General features: G+C 35.2%; 1 protein-coding gene across 1 annotated transcript; it reads right to left on the minus strand.

Moving 5' to 3' along the window:
- Nucleotides 1-3,495: 3,495 nt before the first annotated feature.
- On the minus strand, nt 3,496-5,289 carry LOC140861364 (uncharacterized). Its single transcript, XM_073264379.1, has one exon. The coding sequence runs from the start codon at nt 5,287-5,289 to the stop codon at nt 3,496-3,498; it is 1,794 nt and encodes a 597-aa protein (XP_073120480.1).
- Between the last annotated feature and the right edge of the window lie 6,265 nt (nt 5,290-11,554).

Below are 11,554 nucleotides of genomic sequence, written 5' to 3' on the forward strand. Positions count from 1 at the left end.
CTTGTTCAGAAATTAGCATCTTTGCCTCTAGCAATTCCTTTTAATGACGAACGATTAATTGACCATCATCAAGAGGTCTATTCCATTTTCTACCAACATTAAAGTAGATTGTTGGAGTGATATGACCTCCAACAGCCCTCACACGCCCATCATGTTCTTCTGAATCGAGTGCATTTGTAAGGATATCTTTCTTTGCCCCTTCAAAGTGCAACTTTCCCTCTCGTTTTTTTTGCACATAATCATCCTGTAATTACCAAACATACAAAATAATTACAAAATCAGTTTTAATAAATAACAAAGTATTGATTATCATGTATTGATTGCATACAATCTTTTCTACTGCCATTCTCAGATCATCCCCTTCAAATTCACCCTCCTTGTTGACCCGACTTCTCTTCCAAATAAGAGCTCGATTTATCTCATCGTCATCACATAATTCAGATGCCTATAAACAAGGAGCAATCTTAGAATACAGATTTTGGAACATAAATTCCAGCACATAAATAAATGGACAATGCAGGAGACACTTCTTCAGCCGGTTGGACAGCTTTATTAATGTGATATTCATAACAAGAATGTACATAAAACCTTCAATTAGGTTGAAATACAGAATGGGTGTTGAATTATTGGACAATAATATGTGCCTAAAATCATGCGCAACATGCCATCCATAAGGAAATCTGATTTCCAAATATCAAACTAGTAGTTTCAAAAATATATTAATGTGCAATATTAACCAGCAGCTTCAATATACTTACAATTTCATCAGCAAAACGTGCATATCCTTTACGGGAAAGTCGACGAGGGTATACGTTCTGCCTTCTTCTCTTCTTTTGCTCATCACTTTCTTTCTAGTTAATTGAACATTTCACATACGTATCAGATTTCAATAGAACTAATGATATTGTAATTGACTTATTTGTAAAAGACAAATTATGAATCTTACCATGAAGTCGTCAGTCATGCGGCTGATTACGAAAGAACTCCAGTCATCTCGTGTAATACCATAGCCAATCGGTGGATCTTTCAACTCATCTGGTTTATCCATCTTGCTGAAAATGAACTTTTGAGTGAGAAAAGCTTTATATTGATGCCATTTATTATTTGCTGAACTTAGACATCCCTTCTTCCAGCTTTGGTCAATATTGTACGTCAGCTGTAGAAAATTATTAAAAAAAATAGCACATTCAATATATCGTAACCATTTGAGAGCTAATTGAAATTGTGTAAGCATTATAACTTACATTCACCGATTCCCATATTAACTCTTTAACATCATTTGGAACTTGCTTCCAGGTCTTGTAGCTTATCTTAATCTTCTCTCGAACGAGCACGCCGATATAACATCTTGTTGAACTTTACATCCTTCCTAATTCCATGCACCCTTTGCCTAACAAGCTTATCCAAACGTGTACGACCTCTACATGTCCTTGTTGATTCGGTCTCTGTAGATTCAATTACTGTTTGACCCTCACAACTATTGTTAGTCGCAGAATATGCAGTACTATTTCCTTTAGCCTTATCAATCCTCCGTAATATATTGCTCTTCTCAACCGTTTCATCAACTTGATACCCTATAGGAAGCTTTCCACGAGCTGCCATAGTGTCATCAAAGAAATGAGGAGATTATTGAATGCCGAAACCTTGTCAAGATCCTCAATGACCCAATTCCTGCAAAAAAAAAATATACAACTTGTTAGGCATGAATATTGGTAACGCTGCTGATAATCATTATGCACAGATGAAATTAGAAGACAATGGTGAATTGGGTTATTCAAATCTCTACGCATTTTATGTCCTAAGCAATTAACAATAAAATAAAGATTTATGAAGGGGACCATAGATACGCAATAATATAAAATTTCTATTTGGGACATTAAATATTAAACAAAAAGGCAGAGTAGTGTATATATATATATATATATATATATATATATATCAACATCTAAAGACAAAAACAACATTGGTAGTATAAACAAAATATTACATTTAATTATTTTCAACCCAAGTCCCATCACAATCTTCACGAATGCACGGTGGTTCATTCTCATCTGTTCCGTCATCATCCAATGATTTCATTGATACAAACCCTCTTGTAGAACACTGGTAGTGGATTGACTCATTTTCCAACTCATCACAATTCATGTATTCAATGTAATCCTTAGTAGGAGTGGAAAGTACAACATGCCATGTAGGATCTTGAGGATCTTCAATGTAAAATACCTGCTTTGCTTGACTGCCCAAGATAAAAGAGTCAGACTTGAATCCAATTCTGTTGAGGTTTACCAACGTGAAACCAAGATCATCAACTTTAATACCGTTATTATTCTCAACCCAATTGCATTTAAACATTGGAACTTGAAATTTGTGATAATCGAGTTCCCATATTTCTTGAATAACTCCATAAAAAATCATGTCTGACACAATTGGATTTTTGTCCTTCGCACTAGCAACTTGCATTGTCTTTGCGACTAAACTTACCCAGAGTTTTGAACTACTCGTGTATTATCACGCTCTTTTGTATGATAAGTAACTCCGTTAATCAAATAACTAGAGTACTTTAACACTTGATTGTTAGGTCCACGCGCTATCCACTTCAATCTTTCGGATATTTGACGAGTGGAATTGCCAACTGCACTCACACGATCACGTAACCAGTGAATAAAAGTCCGGTTATGCTCATCTTGTAACCACTTTTTGGACTTAGCTTTATGAGGAAACGTTTCCTTCAAAAATTCCATGTGTTTCCTAATGAAACGATTACTGATAAGTTATCCAATAGAATGTAAGTAAAGTGAAAAAAATATTAATAGTTAAGAGAAATTACTCGATATAAGGATCGACGTCAACATCATTTTCCAATACATAACGATGTGCTTGATTCAACTCATAATGACAAGTGGAGTGCAATACTGAACCAGACAGAGGCTTAGTAAGTTGTATTTGCCGATGTCTTGACGGGATCCCAATTGTATGCACATTAAAAATGTAATCCGAGCAAAATTCCACAGCCTCTTCAGCAATATAACATTCGGCTATACACCCTTCAGGACGATTGCGATTTCGCACATAGTCTTTCAAGGTCTTCATGAATCTTTCAAATGGGTACATCTGCCTATACCAAACCGGTCCACACAATTTGACCTCCCGAACAAGATGAACAGTTAAATGAATCATTATATCAAAAAAGGATGGGGGAAAATATTTTTCAAGCAAACACAATACTGTCAAAATCTCTCTTTGCAGAGCATCCAACTCTGAGACATCTATCACTTTATTACATAACACATTGAAGAAGCCACAAAACCGAGTGATAGCATCTCTAACATGTTTAGGCAAGACACCACGGATGGCGACTGGAAGCAATTGTTGCATCAAAGTGTGATAGTCGTGTGATTTAAGGCCAACAAGTTTCAAGTCTTTCATCGACACAAGATTTTTAACATTGGATGAATAACCTGTAGGGACCTTTGTTTCAGACAAAGAATTGCAAAGTTATCTTTTCTCAGCCTTACTTAGAGTATAACATGATGCTGGTAAAAAATTTCTCTTATCCCCCATCTTTGGTGCCAAATCAGTCCTCAAATTCATCTCCACAAGATCTAGTCTTGCTGCTACCCCGTCCTTTGATTTTCCAGGAATGTCAAGTAACGTACCGACCAAACTTTCACAAACATTTTTTTCAATGTGCATCACATCAAGAACATGCCGAACATGTAGATGTTTCAAATACTCAAGCTCAAAGAATATAAATTTCTTTTTCCAGCAAGATATTTTATCACCATGCTGCATCTGACACTTCCCACTCACTTTTCCCGGGCGATAATTAATTCTTTCAACTCTATCTAAAATTTCATGCCCAGTTAATGGTTTCGGTGCGGGGTTTAACTCTTGGTTCCCATTAAATGCTTTTTTCTGCCTTCGATAAGGATGACTTGGAGGAAGAAATCTTCTATGGCCTGTGTATGACATTTTTCTACTATGCTTCAACCTTGTAGAACATGTTTCTTCCCCACAAACAGGACATGCATGATATCCTTTCACAACACAACCTGACAAGTTCCCATATGCAGGAAAATCATTGATTGTCCATAGTAAGACAGCTCTAAGTGAGAAACTTTCTTCTTGACATGCATCATATGCCTCAACACCTATATCCCATAATTTTTTTAAGTCATCAATCAAAGGTGCTAAGTAAACGTCAATATCATTTCCCGGCTGTTTAGGACCAGAAATCAACAAAGTGAGCATCATAAAATTTCTCTTCATACACAACCATGGAGGAAGATTGTAAGTTATCATCACAACTGGCCAACAACTATATGCAGAACTCATCAAACGATGAGGATTGATCCCATCTGCTGATAAGGCCAATCTAAGATTTCTAGGTTCAGCAGCAAAATCTGGCCACTTGTGATCAACTACTTTCCAAGCGGGCGCATCGGCCGGATGACGCAAGTGTCCATCACTAATTCTTTTATCAGCATGCCAAGTTAACTCCTTGCATATCTCCTTGTTCCGAAACAATCTTTGAAATCTTGGAATAGGTGGGAAGTACCAAAGGACCTTTGCAGGAACTCCTTCATTTATCGTAGAATTTTTACCCAACTTCCACCTTGACATCCTACAAATAGGGCAATTGAAAAAACCCTCGTACTCCTTCCGGTATAAGATACAATCATTCGGACAAGCATGAATTTTCACATAATTCATCCCTAATGAACACAAGCTTTTCTTTGCATCATACAAAGATGAAGGCAATTCATTGTCATCTGGAAGCATTTCTCCGAACAAACTAAGTAAGTCTGTGAAACTTTTATCACTCCAACTATATTTTGACTTCAAGTTATACAATTTCACAAGTGCTGATAACTTTGTAAATTTAGTACATCCAGGAAACAAAGGTTTCTCGGCATCTTCAAGTAGCTTATGGAATTGGTTTGGATTTTCAGCATAACTGTCGTATGCTGCATGTACCATATCAAAAGGGTCCTCAGCAAAAGTTTTTTGTTCATCTCGCCCTACTTGATCACTGTAATTCATTGAGTTGTCGATCGTAGATCTTTCCCCATGCCAAATCCATTTATGATATGTTAAATCTATACCATTACAACACAAATGTGCTCTTATAGTGTCAACATCTTTCAGCTTCAGATTACCACATCTTGAACATGGGCAAGCTATTTCATTCGGATCGGTAGCGTTTCGCATTGCAAACTTCAAGAAAGACTCTACCCCAACCTCATATTCATGTGATAACCTATTTTTTGACATCCACTCTTTGTCCATCTTTTTAATAACTAATCAGTCAAAATCTACCTTCAAAAAATTGTACATTATACAACAAGATCAAAACACAAGCCTCAAGTAAAAAAATAATTAAAAAACAACCATAAACAATTTATTTAGCAGCTTTATCGTAGTGAACTCGACATAAACCAGCCGAACATAAATGCAAGTTTGGGACATATTTTTTGATACAAAGCAGTGGAAAATACTATTTCTAGAGATTAAAAAAATGATGCAATTTGCATATTTCTTAGCTTTGATAAAAAAATGCAAATCATAGATCTTCATACCAATTTTTTGTGCTTCATTTATAATACCATTTCTTGACATTAAAAAATGATGCAAAGACTCTAAAAGCATGGTCAGGTTAAAGAAGGTATAAATGATAAAAAATCACCCAAAAAAAATGAATTTTACAAGTAAGCAACAAATTTGATGGTCATACTTCAAAAATCAGAAATAAGAAATGAAGAAAATTATTGTTTTTTTAATGTCCAGAAATGGTATCTTTCAAACTTTTTTCCCTAGCAAACTCTTTTTTCTTTTTCCTATTTTTTAATGTCAAGAAATGGTATTTTAAATGGTAACTTCACAAACTCTTGAAGTTAGACTTTGCAAGAGATTTTAATCTTAAAATTTTAAAAAAAACTAACAAAAATAGAAGGTTCAGAATGACTTCTGAACATAAATTGGAAAATTTCAAATAATCTATAAGTTTCCAAAATTTCATTCTTAACTCATTCAATCGTCGAATTGGGGTGAGGCGGTCAGATAACTGGAGGTGGGGGAAGAGTTGGCATGCCTACCATACGGAACATTGCATGATTTATATCATGGAATGTGACACCCTAATTAGTGATTTTAGAACACAACATTCATATATATGCATAGAAAGGATCCCAAAATTAATGGAGTGGACATTGTTGAGAAAACTAAAAGTTCACATGACATCTGATTCCTTTTTTTAACCTTTAGAATGGAATATGAAAAGTTTGAAATGTCTGCCTTTATCAGCTTCAGTCATTATTAAATTGAAGTAATGGAACAAATAAAACAATAGTTTCTTTCTCGATCTGAATCTATTTTCATCAAAATATTATTAAGACAAACCTGTGTGTCCTTGGAAGCTCCCAGCTGATTTCAGTCCCTGGAATAATATGAAAGTAAAATATTCAAAGATACACGAGGGATCAATTGATGATGTGCTAGCCAAGAGGTAAAAAATACGAAAAGTGAGAGCCTTGAATATGAAACTTATACATTGACCAGAAGTAAATGTAGGAAATCATTGGTTACCCTTTATCCCTAAACAGTGTACAAATCAATAGCCAAATACAGCGTCGAAATTAGCTGTGGTTTTTTTTTTTTTACAATTTTACTATAAAGAATAAAGAAGCAGAAAAGCTATCAAAGAACAAGAAAGTACTCAAAACCCACCACAAGTCTGAAAAAACAACGCAACAAGAAACGAAAGGCCAAATGCATAAAGTGAGCTGTTTTGATTCACTTGCATGAAGAAGAATAAAGGAAAAGAACAGTGGGATTTCATTTCATCCAAGAATTCAAAAATCCAAGAAAACTGAAGGATTCAGAGCCTCATACCCCATCAAGAATCATCATCTCTGAAATACTATTTAAAGGACTTCCTTTTAACACAAAAGTGAGTCATTAACCAAGGGTTTTCATTTCAGGCACTTAAAACACAAAGGGTTTGTGGACTTTAAAGGACATATATATTATGAACAAGCCCTGAAGCAATCTATCAAAAGCAAGATAGGGACTGTTACATGGCAGGAAAAATGGGCCTCTCTGTAACAGAGATGTAGGGGGGAAAAATATGGGGATGAATAAAGCACTGGACCCATATATTGTATAATTCACATTAGCACTTAACAAGAAAATAAAGGGGGGATTGCAAATTGCAATAATGAAGGGTGAAATGGGGCCGAGTGGCAGGGCGTGGCAGAGGTAGAAGATGACATTGTCTCTGTCATTATTAAAATCCAAAATACCTTATTTATTAAAATAGAATCCAAAATAACTTATAATTATAAAATCCAAAACACCTTACTTATTTATTAAAATAGATATATAAAAGGTAAGGAATTACTGTTCGTACTGTTAATTAATGGGTTTTAGATCCAGTACCCTTCAATATTTTAACTTTTTAGGTCTAAATTTGTGGGTTTGTGAGATTAATTAGCACATAAAATCTAAACTTTTTTTTTTCAGATTTAATCTACTTTCTTGGTCATCATATATGTAAATATTATTTGATCTTGGAGCTAGCAGATACATATTAATTTACTTAGGGTTTATTTGTTTGTATATGTATTAGTAAATGGCATTGAATTTAGTCAAAAGAGTCTACTACTCTACTATGAGTAGAGTAGTAGATTAAAGAAAAAGATCAATGCCATGATCAAAATCAAGTACTTTATGAGTCACTAGAAAGGAAGTACCACTTGACGTATCATCACACAAAAAACTGTATTTCTACCAAAAATGAAGATAAAAAAAATTGCAGAAAAATACTTGAACAAAGTGGGATACCAACCTTTTTTAATGTTAGGCAAACTTCTGAAAAATCTCCGGGAGCAATCAGTTTTGTGTATGCAAGTTTGGTCAATTCAGTAACAGCCTCTTTTCTCTCAGACCATTTAAGAGCTTTCTGAAAAATAAATAGCAACCATTACACTTAAATAACAAACATTAAAAACAGAAACAACAACAAGATATGTCGTTCAATAACCAATGATTTAAGAGAGGCTCACTTACCACTCCTTCCCAGAATCCAGAATTATCCAAAGGTGTGAGAATTTCAATTTTGATCAACAAGTTTAGCAGGGCCAGCTCATTTATTTAAGGGCATTGGGTTGCCAAATTATTTTCTTCCGAGAGCATTTAATTTTGGAATTGGTGATAGGTTTTGGCATCTCCACTAATTCAGGAGAAGCTATATTCTAGAGAGAAATGCTTGGCTCCTCTGAAATTTGTCCAATCACCGAATATTTTATCTAACACTTTTTCTTAGCTTTTATAAGTTCCTTCTTTGCAAGGGTTAATTAAGGTTAACTGCATGTATGTTATATCAATCGAAAATCATATCTTCAAATTAGAATAGATCTATTAACCATGAAGGTATTAAAACCACATATCATATTAACCATGAAGGTTTTAAAACCTGAAAGCATCAATCTCAGAGGAATCTTTAGGAAGTTGTTCCGCTAATAGTTGTCGAGCATTATCATCAGAACTTGAATGATGTGTGCCACTGCTATTAGTTACCTTAGAAGATTGGACTTCCCCCTACAGGGGAAAAAAGAGATTTAATGGAACAAAATCTAAATTCAGCATCACAATAATGAACAAAAACAAATTTAAAAGGATTAAATAAAACAATAACAAAAAAGTACAAGATATAACCATATGCTAAGAATAAATAGAGCAGAGCCCCAATGGGAACCCTTATATTTTCCAAATTTGGGTGTTATGTACGAGATCTTGCATTTTAAAAACATACACCTCTGCCACTCTATTTTTTCTTGGAAAGCACAATCCACCTCAAACATTGATTCCCACTGAAGCAAACATCAAAATAGAATTGGGGCCCTCCATTTGGCCTCGGGTCCCCCCTCCTCAAAAAATTCTCTTTGACTACAAACCCCACCAAACTAACCATGGTTAACAACTCAGCCTGAGTCAAGAAACCACACGTGTGGAGCATGGATGTAGTAGTAGTAGTAGTACAAATTGGGCAGAATAAAAACTCAGAGAAATGTCTCTCTGTTCCCATTTTGCATCACTACCTCACCTCCCCCCAACAAAGTTAAAAGAGAATTCGAAGCCTTCTCTCATTTGGGAGATCGTTTCTTTCTAGACTTCTAAGTTCTACCTATTTGTTTTTCCTTTTCTTGAAAATTTTCAACCCATTCACCAAAAGCACAAAAAACAGTAAACCTAGACTTAGCATCTACTAAAAAACCACGAAACATGAGAACGAAGCTAGAGAACAAAGAAACAAAACTTACACAGTGATGGTCGCGTAGTGTAGATCTAAGCTGTAAACTTGAGATTGAAGTCGCGATTGGAGTTGCTAAGGCTTGGGCTAGCTGAAAGGAGGCCGAGCGACTAGATTCCGGCGATCGATCGGCGTCTTGCAGCCGGAGAAGAGGCGGGTTGAAGGGGCGACGGGTTAGGGCTAGGGATTGGGTTTTTTTCTTTCCATCGCACTTGTGCCAATAAAGCTGGGTGTAGTAGGTTATTATTTTTTTTAAGTGTGTAGTGTAGGTTTATATATATATGTGTAATTTTTTTTTTAAAAAAAATAAATAAATATCAACGACAACGGATTTCATTGTGTTGTCGTAACCCCAAAAAAACGCAAATAGACAACGGTTAATTAAAACCGTTGTCGTTGGTCAAAAAGACCCGCTCATAGACAACGGTTTTCAAAACCTTTGTCTTAGACATATATACGACAACGGTTTTTTAAAAACCGTTGTCGTTATTAATTAAAAAACGGTCTACGACAACGGTTTTTCTAAAAACCGTTGTTAAAGACTAAAAGACAATGGTTTACATATAAAACCGTTGTCGTTTTAGTGTGGTTAATTAATAAATTTGTTGTAGTGCAACCTTGACCTTTTATTTAAAGTTTAAGAGGAAAGAGAACAACACATGCCTTGCTCAAAGTCACGTCAAAATATACTATTAGCATACACACAAGGATAGAAATTAAATAGGCCTCTGATCCATCTCTCAATTCTTTCTTAATTTAATTAGGGTTCAATTGAGACTAAATTCAGTACTACAAAAATTTTATATGTTCATAATGAATGAATCAAGTGTAGGTTGATTTTTTATTAAGCTCAAGATAGATTTACTTGCAACCGGTCAATATTCTTGGAATTAATATAATGTCCATTTTCAGAGATAAAGTACCACTACTATCTTAATTCTAAAAGAACAAATTATATTAGTACTATTTATTCAAATATAATTCCTATCGAAAGCTAAGAAGAAGAAAATCAAACTTAAATAATATTGAATAAACGAACCAACATACCTTGAGTTGGGTTCCAATGTTGTTAAGAAAAGTGGTGGCTTCATCGTAAGGCCCTGACAGATCCGTTTTGTACTTGAGCAAAACATAATAATATGTTTCTTTAAATTAATTAAACAAAATAAAAGTAATTAAGATTGAAATACGGGAGGAACTAAAATGACTATGCACCTAACAATAGTGTAAAGGTCCTGCAACAATAGCATTACTGAAAAAGTTAACAGCTCCATCTTCTTACCAGCAGCCTCATTACGGAGCTGTCTTTTTCTTTGATAGGACACAATAGTTGAGGTGTCAGTCAACTTTCCATGCCTGTAAACAATGGAAAACTAGGTTTTGATTATGTTACAACAAGATACAATACCATAATATTAACAAATACATGGGAATCAAATCATCTTTTTACAGAATAAATATCTTGATTCATGAAATACTTGCTTAACTTTAGCTTCATGCAAAGGAAAATGAGTTTCATTTTGGTCTAAAACCACTCTTGATGTCATATGAGTAAATAAAGTTTACTCTGAATAATTTTAGACTGAAGACTAAACTAACAAACATATAAACAGAGCTTGGAGAAAAATTTAGCTACACAAACAAAAATTTTATGCAACTGATGCTGCAGACGAAACGAAAATTAACAATAAATCAACTTCTGGAAATTCACGAAAAAAAGTCAGACCAATCGGCGTAACCGCGGATGAAATTTCTTGGGAAAATGAGATTTATACTAATTTCGAAGGCTAGCTATAAGACCACGGAAAAACCAGAATTCGGAGAAAATTGTAGTAGCCCGTGCCCTAATTGAGTAATTAAAGGATTAATGCTAATTAATTGAATTGGGTATCGGACGGATCGGAAGCTCCGAAGGCATGATCGGAAGCTCCGAACAGGATCGGAAGCTCCGATGAGCGATCGGAGGCACCGATGTTATTACGTCAGGCATGACGTGTGGTTGGATCGGAAGCTCCGATCAGGACCGGAAGCTCCGATCACCCCTATCCGGAGTCAACAAGTGATATTTTGACACGTGGCAGATCAGGATCTTTGGAAGCTCCGATGGTAGGATCGGACGTTCCGATCGAGGTTCGGACGTTCCGATCAAGGATCGGAAGTTCCGATCGTTGTCTATAAATAGAAGGCCGAGGCTTCACTTTCATTTGCCAATTCCGAGTTCTCCTTTCCCTTCTAGTCCTTTTG

This window comes from Henckelia pumila, chromosome 4, assembly GCF_033568475.1.
Source record: "Henckelia pumila isolate YLH828 chromosome 4, ASM3356847v2, whole genome shotgun sequence".
NCBI lineage: Eukaryota > Viridiplantae > Streptophyta > Magnoliopsida > Lamiales > Gesneriaceae > Henckelia > Henckelia pumila.